We start from the raw sequence: 23,957 nt of genomic DNA on the forward strand, positions 1-23,957 counted from the left end.
CTCTCTCTCTCTCTCTCTCTCTCTCTCTCTCTCTCCCCCCTCTCTCTTTCTCTCCCAGTACTGTGGTTTGAACTTAGAACCTGAGCACTGTCCAACTTTTTTTTTTCTGTTTAATTGGAGATAAGAGTCTCACAGGCTTTTCTGCCCACACTGGCTTTGAACCACATCCTCAGACCTCAGCCTCCTGAGTAGCTAGGATGACAGGTGGGAGCCTCCCTTTAACTCCTATCACACAGACTGGGTCAGTGGGACGTGTCCTTAGACAGATGATGGCCAGCATCCCCTCTCCTGGAGAGTGGGGGCAATCCTCAGCCATCTCTGCGTCTGTGGTAGGATGTCTCCAGTGCTGAGATCTGGGGGTCTGACACCCCTCACTCCTCTGATACCCGGGGCTTCCCACAAGTGACCTTGTTTGACCATTCCATGGACTCCCCTGTTCTTCCCTCTGACAGGACCCCCCGACTGGAGGCTCACCAGGTCTGGGAAGAAGGCCACGGCCTTCCTCTTCTCCATTTTGAAGAGCTGCGGGATGTCGATGATGTCGCGGTCCGCCAGGCCCAGCTCTCGCTTCAGCACCTCGCGATTCCAGTCAATGCAGCTCTGGAGGTGGGAGAGGGGCTTTGGGGTGACTGGGCCAGTGTGTGATGGGGGGGTTGGGGGGCTCACGTGTGGCCCAGGAGGGGCAAGGGGTTCCCTTCTACAGATCCACCGTCCACACAAACTAACCTCTGGACCTCTGGGTCAAAAGAAATGCCCACCCACAGAAGATGGGCTACTAGTGAGAATGTTCCAGAATGTCCCATCCTTGACCCTCTTCTCTACATCCCTCACTTCTTAGGGGAAATCTTCTCCCCATCTCATGGTTTAAAACACTATATACTGACATGTCCCAGATTTCTATCTGTCCCAAATTTCAATCCGCCTTTAATAAGACTGAGTTCAGCAAGTTTGCCTCTCTGATTGGATATCTAATAAGTGTATACATGTGATTGGACCAAAAATAAATTATTATTTTTGCTGGCACTCTATTACCTGCTTCTAGTCCAGCATTTGGCTGGTTAATTGGAGATGGAGATTCGGAGTGCTCCCTCTCCTAGCTTCCTGAGTAGCTAGGATTGCCGCTGTGGACAAGCGGTACCCTGCTCCCCAAGATAAACTCCTAATTACAATCTCTCCAGCCTGCTCCACTTCCAGAGGAGGGGTTCCCTGCCTGTCATTGCCCCCACCTCAGCCCGCAGTGGAGGGCCCAAGGCCGGCTGTCACCCTCCAGCCTCGAGTCCTCTCACCGTGCATCCATCAGGAAGTCCGGTGGGAGCCACCGGTGTGATCTTTCCTGGGTCTGCCCCCTTCCCACCCTCCACCGCCTCCCCTGGCTGTGGAAGCCTGCCCAAGTGGACAGCAGTGGCTTGGGTATCCTTGCTTCTTTTCTTGGCCTAGTGTTGGTGGTCTTGGTGTCCCATCAGGGACCAGCAAGCACCGGCTGCCCAGCCCTGAGACTGCGCTTGAGGTCACATCTCCCTCTGGTGGTCACGAGTGAGTGGCACAGGGCAAAGAAAGCCCCTGGAGGCCTCCTGCCTGGGTCCTTATACCCACCTGTCAGCTTTAGACGAGCCACCCTTTCTGATCCCCACACCTGTCCACCCTGCACTCACAGCCCCGGCCTCTCTACCTGCACAAACTTGTTAAAGCTGATGAGGTTCTCATTCGACAGGATCTGGTTGATGGAGATGGTCTGGATCCGCCTTTCTCCTGTGGAAAAGACCGACAGACAGACATGGTGGGGCAAGAACCAGGCCTCCAGGAGGGCTCCCTGCTGCAGGAAGCAGCCAGACAGAGGCCAGGTTCACAGCTGCTGGTCTGGGCTGAGTCAGTCGCTCTCTGCCTGCCCCAGGCGGGCACAGCATCTGAGGGAGGGGAGAGGGTCCCAGGGCGGCTGAGCAATAACCTTTAGATTTTTATTTGAGTTCACTGGAAGTCATGATGCTTTTAATTGGTCATTCACAAGCCCCCTGGGGTGCTGTTCACTGAGTCAGCTTCTGGCTAATGGAGGAGTTGGGTCAGCTGCTCCCAACCCAACCTCCCGAGGCCCCCAGTGAACTAGCTGGTCCTGGGACTCTACCTCCGGCAGGCTCTGACTTGCTCTCTAGGGTATAGCCTGATGCCTGCCCCTGGGTGCCCGTGAAGATGGGCTGGCCAAGGAAGGGGAGGCGGGGTCCCTGGCATAGGACAGTCTGTGCTGTGATCCATCAGGCCCTGGGCCGGAAGCTTGAGGTTCGGCAGCTCACACAAATCTCCCTCAGCATGGTAGGCATCGCCAGCTCTACCATGCCAATGAGGAAAACCAAGCTCAGAACAATCAGACGACTCGACTCCAGTCACACAGCTAGCATGGGCGCCCTGAGAGTCCAGGGCTCTGGAGCAGTGCAGGGGGAAAGAGGGACACACATCCTTCTACCCCCTTGGGAGCCCCTTGGTTCCCTCACAGGCCCAGCTCCCCCCTGGGGCAGCATCTGCCCTCTTGGAGCCTCAGCCCTGGTAGGAAGGGGGTGGACAGAGATCAATCTTCCCAGACTCTCCTGGGGTCAGTGGATGATGACTGTGACCCACAAAGACCGGGCCTGATTCGTGTAAGTGACCTGCTAGCCGTGTGCACCACCTGCTCAGGGGAACTGCCTCTGGCTGGCTTGTCCCAGCTTTGTTCACTAGAAACCTGGTTTCCTGGGAGAGGCCAGGTGCCTTCCCCACACACCTCATTGGCAAGTAAAATGTGGATTTGAGGATACTTTTGGCAGTCCTAGGCTTTGAACTTGGGGGCTTGTTGTTGCTAGGCAGGCGCCCTGTAGCTGAGCAACACCTCCAGCCCTGCATTGCATTCGCCTCCTGCTTGTTGCATGCTTGGATTGTAATCCTCCTTCTTTAACTTTCCATTGTACCTGGGATGACAGACACACACCACCATGCTCTGCTTTGCCTGTTGGCGTGATATGACAATGACTTTTCTGCCCCGGCTGGCCTGGAACTGTGATCTTTCTGATCTCAGCCTCTCAAGCATTTAGGATGCCAGGTATGAGCTCTGGGGACCTGGCTTGGATTTGAGGATCTCTAAGGTTGGATGAGGGTCCCAGCCAACCTTGTGGGGTCTATATTGTGGTAGAACAGTACAGTGGAGAGGTAAGGACTTGGGAAGTGATGGTTTTTCTTGCTGAGGGGATTATGTCCAGGGCACTGGCTTCCTCCCCGTGGCTCCCTCCCCGCTGTGGCCTTTTGCTTGGAGACGGGTGGGACCTGCGGTGGGAGAGGCCTGTGGGACTCTCAGCCTCATAGGCTGGAGGGGAGTAGATTTGAGAGCTGGCTGAGGCCCGGCCAGCCTGCCCCTCGGCATCCTCCCATGTCATTGTTCAAAAACCAGGAAAAAGTAAAAGTCAGGCACATGGCCCACACGGGTTCCTAGCTACTGAAGAGGCTGAGATCTGAGAATCGCAGTTCAAATCCAGCCAGGGCAGAAAGTCCTGAGACTCTAATCTCCAGTTAACCACTCAAAACCCTGAAGTGGAGCTATAGCTTAATTGGTAGAGTGATAGTCTTGGGAAAAAAAGCTCCTGGGTGCTGAGATAGCACCCAGGCCCTAGTTCAAGCCACAGGACCAGCACCAACAAAACAAAACAACCCAAAACAAAAAGCCAGGCACAGTGGTTCACACCTGTAATCCTAGCTATTCAGGAGGCCGAGACCTGGGGGATCCTGGCTTAAAGCCAGCCTGGGCAGGAAAGTCTGTGAGACTCTTATCTCCAATTAACCAGCCAGAAGCAAGACTGGAGGCATGGCTTAAGTGGTAAAGCACCAGCAGTAAGTAAGGAAGCCAAGCAAATGCAAGGAACTAAGAGTTCAAATCTCAGTATAACAAAAAATAAAATAAAATTAAATTTTAAAAAAATCACAAAAGGTACCCGGACACAAAGCTGTTTCTTTTTTCCCCCCACAGTGGATTCTGGGTGCCTGCCCACAGCTGACCAGCAGTCTGTCGCCCCCTGCAGGAGACCCTGTGCTGTGCAGGCTTGGGATCCAGGCTCCTCTCCTTCCCACAGACCACAACTAGCAGACAAGCTATGGAGAACTGAAACCTCCATGCCAGGATGCCCCAATGGGACCTTGGAACTCATCCCAAGGAGGCAAGGAGGATGGGAAGCAGAGGCTCCACACTCTCTGCGGACTCAGATCCAACATCACGTATAAAACAAAGGTACTCCGATGTCCATCCCAGACATTTAACCCCAGAGGCCTGGTGCAAACACGCAGGTCACAAACTGGCCGATCCTCCACCTCCCCCACACCCGCCCTGCCCATCCCTGGAACTCAAGGGAGCTGCACCGAGGGTCCCAGGTCTGACACCCACCGACGATCCCCTCGAACAGGAGGGCCCGGCCATGGCCCCACTTCTGTTTTTCTTGGAAGAGCCGGAAGCAGGCACCAGGGCTGGCCAGGAGCAACCGGAAGCCCTGTGTGCAGAAGACAGACCCAGCTGAGCCCTACCCTCCCCCCTCCCCCCTCCCCGCCCCCAGCTCCTGTCCCGGATGCCACCCAGTGCTTACCTTGCCATCTGGAGCGGGGACGAAGCTCAGAAACTCATCTACATGGCCCACGGACAGCCAGTCTACAAAGAGCTCCACCAAGGGCTGTACTTTCTGGGCGTGGAGGAAGTCCCTCACCACCTGGGTGACCCTGCGCCCTCTCGACCTGAGGCCCATGGGGTTAGGAAAAGCCACTTAGCTAAAAAAGAAGACGCTATGCAGAAACGGAATGGCAAGCGTGTGAGCTGTCTACAGTATCTGGCTACAAATGTGTTGCATCTGGTCTCAGTGGCCTGCACCTGCGATCCTGCCTACTTAAGAGAGAAAGATTGGGAGGAATGCATTTCAAAGTCAGCCAGGGCAACGCTCTGTTATCTCAGAAGAACAAACTGGGTATGGTGACACGTGCCTGTAATCTAGTTACACTGGAGGGAGAAGCAGGAGGATTGCTGTCTGAGACTGGCACGAGGGGAAAAGTATGAGAGCCTACCTGCAAAAACAAAACAGCTAAAGCAAAAAGGGCTAGGAGCATGGCTTAGGTTAGCAAGTGCAAAGCCCTGAGTTCAAATCCTGTAAGGAGCCACAACTTCCACATTTTGTTTGTAAGCCTCCGTCCTTTTTTACTTTGCCTTCTGAAAAGCATCCAAGGCATAGCCTGCCTTGATGTCCTCTCCGGGTGCCATGCATTTGGGGGCAGTCCGTACCCTCCACAGCACATCTCTGGATTCATCTATTACTTGATCCAAAACCTGCCTAAAGGGGCTTTGCTGGATTTGAACTTGGTTAGCTCCACGTCTTGTTCTATTCTACAAATACAATAACCATTATGATAGAATTCCCTTCCTCTTCCACAGCAGTTCTGTGTCACACAAGAGTAATGTTTGTCTGTTTGTCTGTCTGTCCATCTATGTTACTGCCATCTGGGCCGACTTGTACAATGAAAGGTCAGATCGCTTGGGTCCCTGTTTATTGGGCAAGCTCACACTTTGGGGTAAGTGAGTAGCCTGGACCCACCCCAGCCTTCCTCCCCAAGCACCCCCAACCGGCGCCCCCTCCCGGAGCCTCTCACCCCGGCAGGTTACCCCCGATGAGGATCCTCCCCAGAGGGTACTCTCTCCCGTTGGCCACCACTGGGGGGCTGACCTCCAGGTTCCCGAAGGAATCAAGGCCGCTCACAGACCTGTCTCGTGGCTCCCGAGTCACGTAGCCAAAATCCAAGCCCTGGTGGGGGAAACTGAGTCAGGCGGAGACGGGATGATGGGAAGGGTTTGGATGAACTGGCTGGGCTCTGAGCTCCTAAAATGTAGGTTCGAAGTAGCCTCCCATTCTTTGGGCAAAAATATTAAGTCAAAGATGGGTGTTGAGCTAGTCAAAATGATACATATTCTCAGTCCTGGGGCTTGAACTCAAGGACTGGGTGCTGTCCCTGAGCTGTTTTTGTTCAAAGCTGGTTCTCAACCATTGAACCATAGCTCTACTTCCAGCTTTTTTTGTGGGTGGTGGTGGTTAACTGGAGATAAGAGTCTCACAAACGTTCCTACCCAGGCTGGTTTTGAATCGCGATCCTCAGATCTCAGCCTCTTGAGTAGCTGGGCTTACAGGCGTGAGCCACCAGTGCCTGGCTCTAGGCAACATTTCACGTGTGTTTAGGTACCCAAGTTGGGAAACACTCAGACCCTCAGAATGCTGCCCTGTCTGGTCACACATACATACAAACACACCAGTCACAGAAGACATAGGGGGGCGGGGTCTGTACCCCCACCAGACACAGCCCTGAAGCTTCTGAGACTCAACCTTCAACGTCTGGAGAGCTGGCATCTCCCCCAGGCAGAGGCTCCTTGGAGGGCCAGCCCAGCGCCTGGCACCTAGGTGGCCCAGTAGGGATCTGGAGGGGCTTCCTATTCCCTGCGGCACCAAGGAAGTCTCCCTTGTGTCCACTGGGGGTCCCGCCGACCCCTCTGCCTTCTCTGTCTGCGTTCTACTATCTCCCAGCGGCCCTGGCCCACTGGGGACACCCCTCCCTCCTCCCCCTCCCCCCCAGCCACCTCACAGGCCTCCATGAAGGTTCCACAAACATGTGCAAAGCCTCCACAATGAGGAAACTGAGGCTGGGGGGAGGGGGTGTCACTGCCATTACAGCTGTACCAGCCAGGTGTCCCTCAAGGGCTGCTAGATTTAACAAATCAAAGCCCAAGAACTTGAACTGCAGACAAGGCCCATCAGAGTACAAGGATACACAAAGGGATACACAAAGTTAGTCCTGACTTCTTTGAACTCAGAGATGAACGTGTCACTGCTGTTCCGAATCTGGCCAGGCCTGAGTCTCCCGGTGCCCGTCCCTGAGCCCTGGCACAGCCCCTCCCCATGGTGGGGAAGAGACCCCCCCCACTCACCAGGATTCTTTTGTAAGGGAAGTTCTGCAGCTCCCCGTTCCTGGGGGAATCAAACACCACCGGCAAGGTCTTATGTGGCGCCTGAATGTAGCCCAGCTCCATCTCATCCTGACAACGAGAGAGACGCTAGTTGTGGACACCTGGCCAGCTTGCTTGCTCAGGCCTGTTTTGCCCTTGGGGGTAGTTGCTAGCTGGCCAGGCTGAGGGACCCTGGAGATGGGTGAGGCCAAGAGCAGCATCCTGCCCTCTGGTAAACGCAGGCCAGGATGCTGGGCCTCTATTGGCTGCCTGGACAGTGAGACACACGCTGGCTGCCTCACTCTGCCCTCGGCTCTGCTATTAATCACCAGGACACATTTGTGCAGAGGCTCTTTTTCAGCCTTGTGTAATCCATGAGAGAAGTGAGGAACAGAGAGGTATAGCTTTTTCTCCAAGGGGTACACAGCCAGTGAGCCAGAACCCAGGTCCAGGCTGAATCACCCCAGTATCCTGCCTGGCCCAGCCTCACTAGACCAATCTCCAAGGGACCAGAAGTCTATTAGCCTGGCATTCAAGGTCTCCTACCTCTTGCCGTGGCCCTGACCAGAGGGAGCCCACACTTTCCCCCTCCCCCACCTTCCGCCTCTGGGCCTTTGCATATACTGGTCCTCCACCAGGACCCCCATCTTGAACCTCCTGGTAGTGGACAGCTGGAGTACTAGCACTGCTCTTACCAGCTCTGCAGCCTGAGTGTTAGCTCCCCTGTGAGTTTCTTAATTATGGGAGTAATTACAGGGGTTGTCAAGATGAAATGATGCTACATAGGCCTGGCAGAAAGCCATTATCCACATGTCTGCGGGATCTGCTTCAGCACAGATGATCACACCCCTTGCTGGCCTAGCCCCTCAAGGACCTGGCCTTGGGGTCCACCCCGGAGGCTCCTCCCCCTGGAAGTCCCACTCCATTGGCCCCTACCCCAGAGGCTCCTCCCCCTAGAAGTCCTCCCCTGGAGGTCCTACTCCATTGGCCTCTACCCTGAGACCCACCCCAAGGCCCCACCCTCCGGAGGCCACACCCCCTGGAGCTGCCTCTCTTTCCGCAGCAGGTTGGTTAGTACCCTTAGCATCCAGCTACATCCTTGATTAAGGGATCTGGGAACCATCATTCACTGTATCAGGCTGCTCAGTGCCACACTAGTGACACGTTGGACCAGAAGCTTCTCTGTGGGCTGGTCATGAGCACTGTAGGAGGTTTAGTGAGAACCAAAATATCTCCAGATGCAGGGGGACGAGTTGTCTCCGGCTCAGCTGCCGAGGGGCAGGGAACAGGTGCCCCACACCGCCACCATCTAGCCCAGTGCCAGCCCTGTCTGGATAGTTGAGGGGTATCAAAGCCAGCAGCAGAGTACCTGGCTTCCAGAAAGTTCTGGAACAAGGGCTGTAGGTCTCAGATTAGAAAGAGCAATCTTGTGAAAGCACCCGGGTCCTCCTGGCATTTCTCCCCAAGGAGGGCAGGCCGGCATTCCTGAGGACGGTGTTGACGTGCCCGAAGGGCGGGGGCTGCCCATCACCATGGTTACCTGGATCCAGCGGTCGTTGCGGTTTTCAGCCTGCGGGCAGATGGTCAGCTTGCAGCCAGCCATCCTGGCCAGCTCTGCCACCGCTTCCACGAAGCCCCTATTGTTCCTCACACTGTGGACAAGGCAAAGGCAGTGGCTCAGAGCTGGCAACAAGTCACCAGGGTGAGGGCCCTGCTGGCCCAGACTCACCTGCACACATACACCTCCAGGGGCGGCTGGGTGCTGGGCGTCATGATCCAGGGCGCCACTCGGAACACCACGGTGTCCGTGAAGATCGGCGACTCGGAGAAATACTGCAGGAGAGGGGGGAGGGCAGCCACACCTGGAGCCCAGTGGCCATGGGAGTCCTGGTTCTACTCTGCAGTTCCTAAGAAAACTACTTGAGGGACTGGGAAAGTGGCTCAGTGGTAGAGTGCTTGCCTCGAATGCATGAGGCTCTGGGTTCGATTCCTCAACACCACATAAGCAGAAAAGGCCGGAAGTGGTGCTGTGGCTCAAGTGGTAGAGAGCTAGCCTTCAGCTGAAGAGCTGAGGGACAGTGCCCAGGCCCAGAGTTCAGGCCCCACAACTGACCAAAAGAAAAAAAAGAAAAGAAAAGAAAACTACCTGAGCTGGGCACCAGTGTTTCACATCTATAATCCTAGTTACTAAGGAGGCTGAAATCTGAGGATTGCAGTTCAAAGCCAGCCCAGGTAGGAAAGTCCATAAGACTCTTATCTCCAATTAACCACCCCAGATCCATAAGTGGAGCTGTGGCTCACGTGGTAGAGCACCAGCCTTGAGTGTAGAAGGAAAGCACAAGAGTATAAGACCCAGAGTTCAAACCCCAATAGCCGCATTAAAGAGAGAGAGGAGAGAGAGAGATTTGAGGTTGGGTGTGGTCTGAGACCAGCCTGAACAAAGATTCTTAACTCAAAACTAAATGCCAAAGAAGTTGGAGTCGCGGTGCAGTGGTAAAGCACCTGCCTCGTGAGTTCCAAGCCCTGAGTTCACTCTCACCCAGCAAAGACATCAGGAAGCCTGGGGCCACTCACACCGCGATGTTCTTCCTCACCTCTGCCCAGCCACCCCTACCTCATTGGAGTCATCCAGCAGGGTGACATGGAAGGAGACAAGGCCTGGGAAGCCAGCGTCGGGGAAGGAGAGGCCCTCCACAAAGAAGCGTTCCTCCTCTCCACTGAGGCGCGGGACCTCGTAGGACACCTTGTCCTGGCCCAGCACACACCTGTAGGCCTCACATGAGTCTTCCGGTCCTGGGAAGGGAGAGGGGAAGAGGGAGGGAGAGGCAGCTGTGACTTTTGGGAAGCCTGACCCCTGACCTCTCAGAAGCATGAGGGACATGTGAGCTGAACATCCTCCCCCCCCACACACACACAATTATAGACCCCCACATCTTCCATCCCCTGGGCCTTGACAAAGAAAAGGTATTCCAGGACCCAGATTTCTCTGGTAAGAAAGAGCTCCCTCACTAAGAGTCAACACTGAAATGATCCCAAGCCAGCTATGCTAATTCTAGTCTGTTTTCTATTTAAAAAATGTGCATGTAGATTTGCGTTAAAAAGATTCCATAAGCCAAGCACTGATGGCTCACACCCATAATCCTGGCTACTCAGAAGGCTGAGATCTGAGGATTGTGGTTCAAAGCCAGACAGGGCAGTAAAGTCTATGAGACTCTTACTTCCAATAAATTACTCAGAAAAAGCCAGAAATAGTGCTGTGGCTCAAGTGGTAGAGTGCTAGCTTTAAGACAATGCCCAAGCCCTGTGTTAAAGCCCCCGGACCACCACCACCAACAACAAAAAGACTCCATTTGTAGCCAGGCACTGGTAGCTCTGTAATCCTAGTTACTCTAGAAGCTGAGATCTAAGGATAGCCCATCCAGGAAAATCCCCGAGATTCTTATCTCCAATGAGCCATCAAAAAGCCAGAAGTGGAGGTGTATGTGACTCAAGTGGTAGAGCACCGGCCTTGATTAAGAAGCTAAGGAAGAAAGAGTTTGAGATCCTGAGTTCAAGTCCCAGGACTGGCATGCACACACACCCACTTATGACCCCCTCTCTCCCCAGGGCATCTCCCAGCGCCTGACCTAAGTCCCTTCAGAGCCGCCCAGCCGGGCCGAGGCTGGGAGGTGGACAAGGTTCCCCAGGCTCACCGCACATGTGGAAGACCCGGGCCCGCTCGGCATCGAAGCTGGAGGTATGGAGGACAAGTCTGTGGTCGTCAAAGAGGGCAGCAGGGCCCTGAGTCCGCAGGACCATGATGGACATGTCTTCCAGGTCTGTGAGGCAGGAAGAGGAGGAGCGGCTGAGAGGGCCCGGGGCCCTGGGCCTGCACACAGGCCAGAGGTACAGGCAGAGGGAAGGAGGCCTGACCCGGGCTTGGCAGGGGCAGCCACAGACTGACTCTGTTACTGAGGGGAGTTTCCTGACCCCTGACCCTCAGCACCCTTGCTTCTTCTTGTTGTTGTTGTTTTTAGTGCCAGTCCTGGGGCTTGAACTCAGGGCCTGAGTGCTAGCTTTTGAGCCTTTTTTCCCCTCAAAGCTAGTGCTCTGCCATTGGAGCCTCCACTTCTGGCTATTTTGGTGGCTAACTGAAGATAAGAGTCTCATCCACTGTCTTGTCCCGGCTAGCTTCAAAATACAATCAGATCTCAGCCTCCTGAATAGCTAAGATGACAGGAGAGAGCCACCAGCACCCGGCTGGCAATGACACCTTAACCACTTAAATGATTAAAGAAGAACTTGGGGGGTCAGGGGTGAGGCCCTGCTACATGGCAGGTGCTCGAGCAAGCTTAGCCTCGTGTTGCTCTGGAGGAAAACAATGGTGGGCGCCTTGTGGCTGGAGTGTGTCCCCGTGTGAGGCCCGCTGGCCCCAGGGCCATGGGGAAGGTCAGGGGCCAGCTGACCAGCTGTTGTGTTGGGGGCCTGGAACTCTGGGTTCTAATCCTGGGGTCCTGGACAAGGCCTCACAGTGGCCCCCGCCCCTCACCTTGCAGGCAGTTCACGTGCTCATCCCAGTTATCCGGACCATTGCCATCCATGTTGTCCCGATCACAGTTCACCAGCAGGACGGCGCCATGGCCCTCCGGACCCCAGACCCACTGCCGCTGCCCAAGAGAAGACGCAGCCTGTGATGGCAGCAGCCACACCCGGCCTCCTCCCCGCAGCCCAAGTCCACAGATCTCACCCTTGCTCCCCCTCCCTCCTCCCCTCTGACCCCAACCAGTCCCTCTCAGCCACACCCTCCCTCTGCACCCCTTCCTCCCAGGCCCCCTTGCCCTTCTCCTTTAGCCCCCAAACGCTCTTGGTTGCCCCCAGAGTTGGCTCCAAAGATCTCTGAGAGCTTCATATGTGATAAGAGTCCTTCCCAGCTGCATCTAGATACCCGCTCATTAGAAACCATGGGTCAACTGCCACCCAGGGTCTGTTTTTATACATAAAGTTTTACTAGACACAGCCACGTGATCCGTGTAGACGTTAACTGTGGCTGCTTCCCCTCCCCCATGGGAGAATCCACACAGCATGGCCCCCAGAGACAGCAATCTCACCATCCGGCTTTATTTATTTATTTATTAAAGTTTGCCAGCTCTTTGTTTAGATAAGAAATCTGGAACTTTCCCCGCAACAAACCAAGGCCTCTCCAGGGCTAAGAACTGGTGATCATTTTGTTGCTAAAGATTCCTGCCCTGGGCCCCTCAGCTACAAGGGTCATGAGGGCCCCTCCCTCTGCCCCTGGCGTACAGCAGGGTTACCCTGCACTCCCCCCTCCCCGCCCCGTCGGGGTGCCAGGGGACAGACCCACCTTGTCCATGAAGTTCCGGTCCTGCCGGTCCTCGCAGCTGAGGTCGCAGTCCAGGGCGATGTCTTTGAGGGGATGGAGAGGCAGCAGGTGAGTCCAAGCTACACCCCCTCCCAGCAGACACACCCAGAAGTGGAGGACCCATCTCTAGGATGGGGAGAGAGGCCTTGGGAGCCTCTTTGGCTGTAGCCAAAGGTTGCATCCTCCAGGAAGGCAACTGTGATTGCTCCCTCTTTTGCACCTCCAGAGCCCTTGCTGTCTGCGGCCCACCCCAGGTTTGAGCTCAGTCACTTGGTACATTCTCCACCTCTATAAAGCTGACTCATCTCCTGTGAGTGGGGAGTGGAGGTGGGGGCTGGACAGGAATTGGCCTCTGCCACCTCCTGACTGCATGGCTACCCTGAGCCTCGGCCCAGCAGCTAGTTAGACCCCCCCACACACACACCTTGCTTCAGCACGCTTCCTGAAAACAGGGGGAGATCTTAAAACACCAATGGGATATTTGGGGGTCAGAATCAACCTTCCTCCACCTACAAAATGTCTTTGCTTCTTAGAGAACTGAGAATGAGCCTGGCGCTGGGATCCCAGGTACTCAGGAGGCTGAGATCTGAGAATCCCAGTTCAAAGCCAGCCCAAGAAGGAAAGTCTATGAGACTCTTCTCTGCAATTAACAACCAAAGAGCTGGAAGTGGAGCTGTGGCTCAAGGGGTAGAGAGCCAGCCTTGAGCAAGAAAGGCTTGGGGATAGCACTGAGGTCCTGAGTTCAAGCCCCAGGACCAGCATGTATGCATGCATGCATGTATGCACACACACAACTACTACTTTAAGAAAGACCTCGTTTAGGATCTTTCTCAGGCATCTCCTCCCTGTCCCTCGCCACCCCCTCAGCCGAGCCCTGCTTACCAACACAGGTGAGGTACAGCACAGCATAGGCCAGGGGCATAGACTCATGGCTGGCATGGTAGGAGATCTGTACCTGCAGAGACGTGGCTCACAGTTGCTTGGAGCCAAGCACCCCGCCCACAGATGGCCTCCAGAGACCCCCTGGGGAGCCTCCTCCCCAGCCCCACCAGGAGCTCCTGTGTGATTGATGCGGCCCCAGTTCTCTTGCAGGGGGGTGGTTCTCAATGTTATCATTGGCCAAAGGATGAGTTTTAGACTCAGCAGGGTTTAAGAATAGTCTCCAAGGGGCTGGGAAAGTGGCTCAGTGGTAGAGCGCTTGCCTTGCATGCTCAAAGCCCTGGGTTCGATTCCTCAGCACCACATAAGCAAAAAGAAAAAAGCCGGAAGTGGCACTGTGGCTCAAGTGGTAGAGTGCTAGCCTTGAGCTGAAGAGCTGAGGGACAGCGCCCAGGCCCAGAGTTCAGGTCCCACGACCGGACCCAAAAAAAAAAAAAGAATAGTCTCCAAGGAGGGTGGTTCAGGGAAAGAGCATGAGACTCTATCTGAAAAATTACTAAAGCAAACAACAACAACAACAAAGGGCTGGGTGCGTGGCTTACGTGGGGGGGGCACTGGCCTGGCAAGTGGGAGGCCCTGCCTTCAGCCCCCCAGGGGCTGCCAGACTTCAGAGTGGGGGAGGGAGGGAGAGAAGAGAAGCAGCAGGTGGGTGCTAGCTGTGGGACTGAGTGGCCTGGGCAGGAGGCAGGCGGCACCTCTGGGGGCTCTCTGTGAGTCTGGCCAAGACCCTTCACCTCTCTGAGCTACCTCAGTTTTCTCATCTGCAAAAATGGGTCCCTACCTCAGGCTCCCCACTTCAGCTAAGGGCAGGGGGGATGTGGAGACAGATGTGGAGTTCCGCCCCCCCATACCACACAAATGGGGTCAGGAGGAGGTGGAGCGGGAGAGCGAAGCCCCTTGGAGAAACAGTACTAGAAAGGGCAGGGCTGCCCCTCAGTCTCCACTCTGTCCTCCATTCAGAGCACAGAGATCGTCTAATCAACCCCTGTCCTCAGAGACATAGGCGAGGACTGGCCCAAGCACACACAGTATGGGGTCAGCTCGTGACTTTCAGAGCTGGGATCTTCCAGCAGCCTAGCTCCTGGGGTCCACCACAGGAAGTGGGGGGGGAGACTGGGGACCTCCTCCTACCCACCAGGCCTGGACCACTCACGTGACTGTCATTGAGCTCGTTGCTCGGGGAGTTCATGAGGACGATGATCTCCAGCCCCTGGTTGAAATGCCACCGCCGGTTGTGGGCGCGCTCCCGCCTGCTCTCCAGGCTGGGGGAGATGTAAATGTCCACGCCCGGGGTCCCGTACACCTCGAACATCTCTGTGCCCTCGGGGACAGACCTGGGAAGAACAGGGAGCGTGGGGAGGGATCCGGGGCCAGCCGGGTGCCTCCTTCCAAGCAGGGTCACCAGATGCAGAAAACAAAAACAGCCCAGACTGCCCATGGCCCTGGCATGGGTCCGTGACATGTAACTGTTTTCATATAAATGTATGCTCGTGTGATATCCGGGGCAGGTGCCCACAGAGAGCGATTCTTAATTGCGTCTGTGGAATTCAGGATGAGGAGGAGCTTCTGAGACGTAGCCTGACAGCGCTGAGCCCCACACCTGGGCCCTCCAATGGGGCCTTCAAGGCTGGGGCCAGCTGGCTTCCGGCTGCGCTGCCCAGGGGAGGGCGGGCCAGCCCACATCAGGGGACATAGAGAGCCAGAGGCAGGGCAGGGGACACGGAGACAGAGATGGAGCCATGACCCGGAGGGGCAGGGAGCGCCTGCCTGGCACGCATGAGGGCCTAGGTTTGATCCTTAGCACCGCAATAAAACATACAGAGAGACCCAGAGAGATGGAGAGGAAGTCCGAGACAGAAAGACATGGAGGACAGAGGCCTCAGCCTCCCTCTCCCAGGGTGGCTGAAGTGACTGAGGAAGCTAGTAAGCTCTTGAGGGGACCCCTGGCCTTGTCCCGGTGTCCATGAGAGGGTGTCTGGTGTGGAAGCCCCTTCATTTCCAGGCACCATGCCCTGGGTGTGGGGCACTGAAGCCCGTCTCCTCTGAGAGAGACCGGGGGCCCCCAGGGAAGCCAGGAGAAGCCTTTGCCAGGCCAGGACATGGCTCCAATGTGGGTGACTTCCCAAGGGCCGAGCTGGGGAAGGAGGGCCTCAGAACCAGACCGTGGAAGCAGGTGGAGGCGGGGTGGGTGGCGCCGCAGCAGGTGACACTGACTCAGTCACCGGGCCTCCGGCCCAGTCTCTTTGCCTGTAACACGGGATAATGACAGCCAACCCCACGGGCAGTCCCGAGGCTCACTGATCAGGGTGGGAAGGACACTATTATAGTCAATTATGGAGCTGGGCACAGGAGGCGGCTGCAAGCGGGGAGGGCTGGGGAGGCTTCCTGGAGGAGAGGGCTCTGAGGGAAGGGCTGAGTCCCAAACGCCAAGAGATCCAAGGTGAGGCATCCAAGGTGAGGCATCCAAGGTGAGGCATCCAAGGTGAGGCGCAGATGGAGCCAAGGATGGCTCCCAGCAGGAGAGGCCCCACAATGGAACTACGCCAGGGTAGGAAGGCTGTGGTTCCTGAGGCCAGGCAGCCTTGGTTCAAATCCCACCCCGCCACTGGCTAGACAGCAGCGCCCTCACCCCCCCCCCCAGCCTCAGAGTCCACACCTGCCCGGTGGGGATTAGGAGGAAATGGAAGGTGTGAGTGAGCACAATGCCCTTGGAATGAGAGACAGTCATGGCCTCATTTCACTGCTAGGAAACCGAGGCCCAGGAGATAGGCTGCTGAGAAAGTAGGGGGCTCCAGACTCCAAGTCTACTCTCATGGCCTGACACAGAAGCCCTGTGTTGTGATGACCAAAGCCTGCGGGGAGAAAAGCCTGCATCAGGTTCAGCAGGATCCAGACTTCCCACTTCCTGGGAGACAAGGGAAGCATCCAGAGCCTCCCCTGGGCACCCACCCTCCTGAGGGCCAGGCTGCCAGTGGGGCCGAGTGCCCACCATGGCATGTGGGTGGCTTTAATCCAGACAGTGCTCCTGGCATAGCGGGAACTGACCACACAGGACTGCCCAAGGGCTCTCCAGCCAGCCTAGGAGCAGGGAGGCTTTGTGGGAACGGAGGCATCTGTGTTTCCTGGACTGTAGACCCTCCAGTGCGAGCATCTGAAAGTTCTCCCCAAATCAGGATGGGGACACCTCTAAGCTGGCCAACCTCAGGCCAGATCCACAGTGCTGCCAGTGAGCCCCTTCTGATGGCCGCACAGCCAAGGGCGGGTTGCTCAGAAAGCCTGGCCAGGCTGGTCTCCCTCCACCCCACACCCCCTGACCATAAGGACAACTCCAGGGAGGCCCAGACAGGAGCAGAGAGTTGCTCAGAACAACACAGCCACAGAGACAGGAGCAAAACCCAAGGCTCTTGGCTCCAGGAAGCTGCCTTTGGGCATCTGAGTCATTCTCCTTCCCAACGGGGGCCAGCAGTTCCCAGCCCCAGGCTGGGAACAGGCATCTCAGGAACCTGACACAGACCCCAGGGACCCCCGACAGGTGACGTGAGCCACACACTGTGTGTGTGTGTGTGTTATGTATGAGTGCACACTGGTCCTAGGACTTGAACTCAGAGCCTGGGCTTTGTCCCTTATCCTTTTCACTGGAGGCTAATACTACCATTTGAGCCACAGCTCCACTTCTGGCTTCTTGGTGACTAATTGGAGATAAGAGTCTCATTCTTGGACTTTCCTGCCCCAGCTGGCTGCCAACCTCAATCCTCAGACCTCAGCCTCCTGAGGAGTTAGGCTCCAGGTGTGAGTCACCAGTGCCCAGTGAGCCGTATTCTCTGAGGGAAACCCGAGAGCTGTTTCTTTTTCTTTTGAGGCACTGGGCACTAAACCCAGAGCCTCATGCATGCCAGACAAATGCTCTTCCTCAGCCTGCAATACTTTTTTTTTAAGACCCTGGATGACTCAAATTGTGTAGCCAGAGGTAGAAAACCTCCACTGGAGAGAAGAGGAGGCCGCCAGCTCATCCCAGGCGTGGTTCCTTAAAAGAAAGCTGCTAACGGAAGGAAGGATCCTCCTTAAAAGAGGCCGGCGGCAGCCATCTTCCTACCATGACACATCCAATGGAGCCAGGACTGCTGGCGTATGCCTCTGCTCCCAGCTACCAGAGTGGTAGAGGTAGGAGGAGGTCCAAGGCTAGCCTAGGTTTAATCGCAAGATCCTATCCGAAAAGGAAAACAAACAAACAAACAAAAACCACCAAAAACTAAAAACACAAGGTCTGAGGATGTGACTCAAATGGTAGCAAAGTCCCTGAGCCCAAACCCCAGTGCCACCAAATAAATAAATGCTTACATATAACCATCTTCCCACTGGGCCTTTTTTTTTTTTTTTTTTTTTTCGGTCGTGGGGGCATGAACTCTGGGCCTGGGCGCTGTCCCTCAGCTCTTCAGCTCAAGGCGAGCGCTCTACCACTTGATCTCAGCCTCCTGAGTAGCTAGGATTACAGGTGTGAGCCACCAGCGCCCGGCTAAAAATATGAGTCAAGTTTTTTTTTTTTTTTTGGTCGGCCGTGGGGCTTGAACTCTGGGCCTGGGCGCTGTCCCTCAGCCCTTCATCTCAAGGCGAGTGCTCTACCACTTGAGCTACGGCACCACTTCCCCCACTGGGTCTTAATGGTGGACTAAGGCCTTGCCTTCTGGCCTTTCCAAGGAATTGCTCCCTGAGGTCATTGCAAGGTGAATGCCCTCAAGGTCACCTTCAAGGTCAAGGCTGTCCCTTCTTAGAGACATCTGGGCTCAGCTCTCTCTGCAGCCTGGCAGATGAGCCCTGACAGTTCTGGGGTCCCTTGCTCATGGGGTACAGACGTTCAGTGGGCTCATGGGGTCGTGGATCAAGTCTGCCAGCCGGGAGCTCCCCCCGGGGACCCCAGGACCCCTTCTAGGTGAGTCCCTGCCCCTCTGGGCCTCGGCTTTTCTCTCTCCAGTAATGATGGACCCTTTGTCTGTGTCCTGTCCCACAGTGCTCCTAACTCATCCCATCCCCCTGAGCTGGTCACTTTGGGCAGGTGAACACCCGTGGGGCCAGTGCCGGTGGTAAATCTCACGGGTGGTCCACCACAGGGCAAGCCATGACCACAGGGCATCTGCCCAGCTGCATGCCCCAGCCCATCCTGGTGGACCTGGGGACCCAGCCCCAAGTCAGCTGGGAGCATGACTCTGCCGGGTGGCCAGAAGCCAGACAGACAGCTTTCCCAGCCTGAGACCCCACCTTGACAGCACCAAGAGGCCTGGTTGGGAGGGGCTCCACGAGGCTCAGCCCCTTGTGTACTCCTCTCTCCCTCTGGGGTTCTACCCTTCCAAGACTCCCGCCTGGGGGCCAGACCCTGCACCTCTCTGGGGGGGAGGCAGAGGACAGGGGAGTCCATGGCCCTGGGAGTGGCCTAGGCTGGCCCTTCAAGGCTCTGGCTGTCCACCTCCTCCAGGACCCTTCCCGACGGCTCGGCCCCCTGCTCCTTCTCCCAGGGAGGCATGGGCTGGTCCCCGTCCCCAAGCCAGCCAGAGCCTGGAGGGTTTGGTGATCCTGGAGTCTATTCATGGTGGAGTGTTCAACATGCTGAGTGGCCGTGGGCCAGTGACTCAGCCTCTCTGTGCTCAGTTTCCTCACCTATGACATGGAGGGGTGACAGCACACGGCACTGGCTCGTTGGGAAATCTGGCCAGGGAAAGTGTGAGTCCTCGCTGACGTTGGCTTTGCCAAGGTCAGGCAGCTGGAAAGTCACCGCCTTGAGGAGCTCCCACACCCATGGCCACACCCAGGACTGTCCATCACCCCTGCCATCGCCAGCCTTCCAAGACCCCACCGCACCCCGGGAGGGACAGGGCCCCTCGTGTGTGTCTCTAGGTCCAGCTCGCACAAGGACCCAACAAAACAGGTGATGAATGGTGCGGGTCTCCACCACCTGGGGACGGGGAGGCTGCTCCCTGGGGTCCACGGATCTTCCCCTTGAAGAAGCTGGAGCCCATGGCTGTCCTACTCCCGGCCTTCCCCGTGGCCGACAGCCTGCCCCACCACCGGCTGCCCCAAGCCCTCTTCCATCCTCCTCCATCCAGCCCAGCTTCCTGGACAGGTCAGACTGGAGACCTATCTGCCCGATGGGCACGAGTTGGTCAGGGGGGTGAGTCACTCCCACGGGCACACAGGGCCAGCTGGCATGGCTCCCTCCTCCCTCCCATCCCTCCCCTCTTGTCCCAGCCCACCTGCCCTCAGCCAGGCTTCAGCACCTGGCTCCCGGCTGGGCTCCACCCATTCTAGATTTGGTGTCCTCCCATCACCAGCCACTCACTCCTGCCCTCTCATCTGGGGCATCTGGGCTTCCTGATCAGTTCACTTCCATTTCTAAACTCTTATTCTAGGATATTTGTTTTCCAGGAGTAGGTAGCTTTGCCTGGTAGGGCTTAGCCGGACACATCTGGAAAACCCTTTGGGGATGGTCACAGCAGGGTGGAGGTGGTTCTGGTCTCTAGGAGGTCCAGGCCAAGGAGGCTGCTGAGGAGAGGGGACTCTGGTCACAGGGGTCACACACTCCCCCCACCCTCCATCCAGAGCTGAGCTCCAGACCAGACTCCTCAAATCCTAGAAGCCAGGGCCTGGCTCCTAAGCCCCTAGCCACACCCTCTTTGCCTACAGAGAGAGACACACAGAGAAAGGCCCCACCTCCTAAACCATAAAGGCCCAGGAACAATTGAAGGAGAGAGGGGGGAAAGGGATCTGAGACCACAGCTGGCATCTGGCTGGAAGCAGAGGGTCTGAGCAAGCCGGTGGGTGGCTTTGGATCTGAGCTCTGCCACTGGTTACTGTGTGACTCAAATACATGGCTCACCTTCTCTGTGCCTCAACTTGCCCATCTATCAGACTGAGATGACCACAGCAAGACCCAGCCAGAGGGCTGTGTTCAGAACAGATTATAGAGTTTTACATTTTAGAGTGACCTCTTTCACTCCCCATCCCCAGAAATGTTAGACAAGCAGATAGGATCTTTCTTAAAAAATGACGTATGCGGTTTCAAGCTCATACGCTAAGGGGCAGCGGGTGCAAGTGGGCACCTGAACTTGTTCCGGAGTCACCAGGCAGACCCCCAGCCCAGCCTACAGGATCTCTGAACAAGCTGCCCAGCGCCCCATGACATCTGCAGCTTCCAATCCCCAAGACCCACCTCAGCCCCCATGAGTCTCTTGTGCATCCCTCCAGCCTTTCTGTCCCCAGCCCCATCCTAATTCAGCGGATAAAAGCAAGGGTCCAAGTATCCCCAACTGGCAGTTGTTTTAAGGCCAAGTCAGGGGAATGGGCAGCCAGGCCTTGGCCCCTACATGCTCCAAGGAGGGAGAGCCCTTGGGCATCGGTCCCAAGGACCCACAAACCTCCAGGGCCTCTGGCTCTTACCCGTAAATGTCCACGATGGTCTCCACACCAGCCACACACACGGCGCTGGTGGGGTGCTCCAGGGACACACGCACCATCCTCTGCAGAGACATGTTGACCTTGGACTGGGCTCGGGCCACCAAACCCAGCACTGCCCATGGGCCCCCTTGGAAAGTGGTTTAAAAGTCCCTAGCCCCACCCCTCCGGCCCTGGGCACAAGCTCATTGGCTTTAGTCCTGGAAGCTCAGCCCCTTCCTAGATGCCCAAGAGCCAATCGTCTCTTCAGGATTGGCTGGAAAGGCCCCCATATTTGCATATGAACCTGCTGCACTCACCTAGGGCATGCAGGGAGTTAATTCCTAGATCTAAGGGGAGCAAGTCCCCGCAGGCCAAGGCAGGAGGGGTTGTTGGGGAAAAGGGAGGAGGGTGTGCAGAGACATGAGGCAGTGATGTGGACCCTTCCTCACCCCCCCCAAAGCCTGTGTGTGTGTGTGTGTGTGTGTGTGTGTGTGTGCCTGCCCACACACGTGCGTGCACCAGTACTGTGGCTCAGACTCAGGGATTTGCACTTTTTCTTTTGTTAAAATCAGTTGGGGGCTTGAACTCAAGGCCTGGGCACTGTCCTGAGCTCTTTTTACTCAAGGCTAGCGCTCTACCACTTAGAGCCACTTCTGGTTTTCTGGTGGTTAATTGGAGGTAAGAGTCTTACGGACTTTCCTGCCCGGGCTGGCTTTCCCAGACCTCAGCCTCCTGAGTAACTAGGATTACCGGTGTGAGCCACTGGTGCCCGGCAGATTTGCTTAACTTTTTTGCTCAAGGCTGATGCTTCACTGCTTGAGCCAGACCTCCACTTCAGGCTTTTTACGTTTAATTGGAAATAAGAGTTTCACAGACCTTCCTGCCCAGGCTGGTTTCAAACAGCAATCCTCAGACAGACCTAGCCTCCTGTGTAGCTAGGCCTGCAGGCTCTAAAACCTTCTGACCAGCCTAGAGCAACGCCAGCCTTTTCCTTACAGCCTGGATGACACACGCAGAGGGGGCTTCGTCCTGCCTCACCAGCCTGGCTGAGCTGTCTTGGACCTGGCCAAGACTGCTGGCACTCCAATGTGGAACTCGATTCATCTTGCTGCCGTTGATGTCACTGGAGAGAAAACCTCCGGGGCTGAGAAGGTCAGAGTAAGATGCTCACTTGTCCAGTGGGGAAACCGAGGCCAGGGCCCACCTGGAACCACAAGAGGAAGGGCTCTAAGAAGGGGAAACAACTTCTCCCACTCACATCAGTGAAGCAGCCCTGGGAGGGTGGTAGCTCCCCTCTTCCGGCCTCAGTTTCCTCATCCGTAGAAAATGTGACTAGTCACCAGCACCAGCAGAGATAATGGCAGGCCTGCGCCCTGCCCTGCCCGGCAGGGGCTCAGAAGGTGCTGAATCAAAGTCTTCTCCCTTTTCCATGCTGCTGACCGCCAGGAAGGGCGGGGACTGGACCTCAGCTGACTCGCTAGTGCTGCCCAAGGCTCCCAGCTGGTTGGTAAAGCCCACGTATGGGAAACATCTGGGTCCAGGACTCCCTGTTTCCAGTGTAACATGGCCTCGGTGGCCCAGTTAGCTCTGGGGAGGGCTGAGGTCAGGCAGAAGCCCCACACAGCCCTCCTCACTTGCCTCCAAGCAACACTGGAGAAGGAGCCATCCCGGGAAAGTGGTCCTCGGCGGTCCCGTCCCTCCCTCGGGAAGTAGCCCAGGCCTACACTGCTTCCCTGGCCAACAGTCAGCTGTCAGAGGGGGAAACTGGGTGCCAGTGGTCCTGGCCACTGAGGAGACTGAGATCTAGAGGTGGGCAGTTCAAGGACAGCCTGGGCAGGAAAGTGTGCCAGACTCCCTCTCCAAAGTAACCAGTGAAAAATGTCAGGCTGGAGGTGTGGTTCAAGAGGTAGAACACCAGTGGAGCAATCCAATCAAGTGAATGTGAGGCCCTGAGTTGCAACCACACACACACACACACACACACACACAAGTTCATTTGGACTAATCAACTTTTTGCTTCCTAGTCCACAACAAAAGTTAAAATAAGTGTGCGTGTGGGAGGGGGGGTAATGGAGGCATTTCAGGTGGCAGCAAGTGCCAGAGATTCAGGGTGACATCTTCCGGTTTAGGAGCCAAGGCTGCTAGGTGGGATTGACAGCCCCGCAGCTGCCCATGGGCCCAGGCTCTTCCCCCTCTCACCCAAACCGCAGACAGATGGAAGAGATACTCAAGGGCCGGAGAGGAAGAAGTGGGGCCTCTCCTTCCTGATACCATCTCAGCAGTGAGGCCCCAGGCCGCGTGGTATGTGCCATCCTTCCTCCTGAATCAGCTGTTGCTGCCCGTGCTCCCCAGCTATCCCATCCCTCATTCTCCCCTCCTTCCCAGTCCCTCACTTTCCCTCCCCCCCTTCCCTGCCCCTCCCTCACTTCCCCTCTTCCCTTTCCCAGCCCAGCCGGCAGAGGCCAAGGAGACAGCACTGAAAGCAATGCATGTTGATGTTTTTATTGATCAGACAGGGATTGACTGGTCCCCCAGGGCCTCTCCATGGCCCTGGTAGCCACTCCAGAACCCCCCCCCCATTTTGAGCAGCTCAGTTCACTCCCCTCAACCATGGTCTTGCCCCCTCCCCCTCCCCCATCCCTCCCCCCTCCCATGAGCGTCCTTCTCCTTCATGGCTCAGACTCTCCTGATGAGTATGGGCTCATCGAGGAGGGCGTCCTGGTTTGAGTAGGAGCTGGCAAAAGGGAGCTCACAGAACCTTCTAGAAGGGGAGTAGCCAATTCCTGCAGGACCTTGCAGATGCATGGAAGCCCTTGTTGACAAAAGGCTTTTTCCATCTGGGTCTCTCCAATGTTTAGCACCTGCCTTGGTCCTGCAGCCCAGCCAGCCTTCCTGCCAGCACGGGCCTCTGACTTCACCCAGGGCCCAGCTGCTCCGGCCAGCCCTGGGCCCTCCCCTGGGAGGGGGCGTGGGCCTGCCATAGAGGTCCCCCCCTTCCCTGCCTGCAGGGGGAGGGGGAATAATTAAAGACCATTAGAGGAAATTACACCCCGCCTTCAGAGATAAACCTAATTGTCTCCCGCCTTCTGTGGCTAACATCTTGGCCCCCACCCAACCACATCTGGAAAGCCGGCTGCCTTCCAAGTCCAAAGTCCACAGTCAGGGGGCACCTGTGTCCAGATGCATGAGGCCCTGGTCCACAGTCCCTGTCCTCAGCCTCCTCCCTGGCCATCCCTCCTGCCCTGTCCTCCTCCTCTG

At 56.4% G+C, this 23,957-nt stretch overlaps 1 protein-coding gene across 1 annotated transcript in view; it reads right to left on the bottom strand.

Annotated features, from left to right (window-relative positions):
- Positions 1 to 20,794, bottom strand: part of Padi3 (peptidyl arginine deiminase, type III) — a 26,885-nt gene extending 6,091 nt beyond the window's left edge. Inside the window, exons 1-15 of the mRNA XM_013033073.1 lie at positions 20,703 to 20,794; positions 14,431 to 14,611; positions 13,221 to 13,293; positions 12,321 to 12,382; positions 11,508 to 11,625; positions 10,672 to 10,797; positions 9,594 to 9,772; positions 8,709 to 8,812; positions 8,520 to 8,631; positions 6,962 to 7,069; positions 5,638 to 5,789; positions 4,590 to 4,734; positions 4,394 to 4,496; positions 1,670 to 1,749; positions 475 to 600 (exon numbers count right to left, since the gene is read on the bottom strand). Of these exons, the coding sequence (XP_012888527.1) occupies positions 475 to 600; positions 1,670 to 1,749; positions 4,394 to 4,496; positions 4,590 to 4,734; positions 5,638 to 5,789; positions 6,962 to 7,069; positions 8,520 to 8,631; positions 8,709 to 8,812; positions 9,594 to 9,772; positions 10,672 to 10,797; positions 11,508 to 11,625; positions 12,321 to 12,382; positions 13,221 to 13,293; positions 14,431 to 14,611; positions 20,703 to 20,794 (1,761 nt within the window). The remainder of the gene's footprint in view (positions 1 to 474; positions 601 to 1,669; positions 1,750 to 4,393; positions 4,497 to 4,589; positions 4,735 to 5,637; positions 5,790 to 6,961; positions 7,070 to 8,519; positions 8,632 to 8,708; positions 8,813 to 9,593; positions 9,773 to 10,671; positions 10,798 to 11,507; positions 11,626 to 12,320; positions 12,383 to 13,220; positions 13,294 to 14,430; positions 14,612 to 20,702) is intronic.
- Positions 20,795 to 23,957: the final 3,163 nt, after the last annotated feature.

This window comes from Dipodomys ordii, unplaced genomic scaffold (genome assembly GCF_000151885.1).
Source record: "Dipodomys ordii isolate 6190 unplaced genomic scaffold, Dord_2.0 Scaffold6, whole genome shotgun sequence".
Classification (NCBI taxonomy): Eukaryota; Metazoa; Chordata; class Mammalia; order Rodentia; family Heteromyidae; genus Dipodomys; species Dipodomys ordii.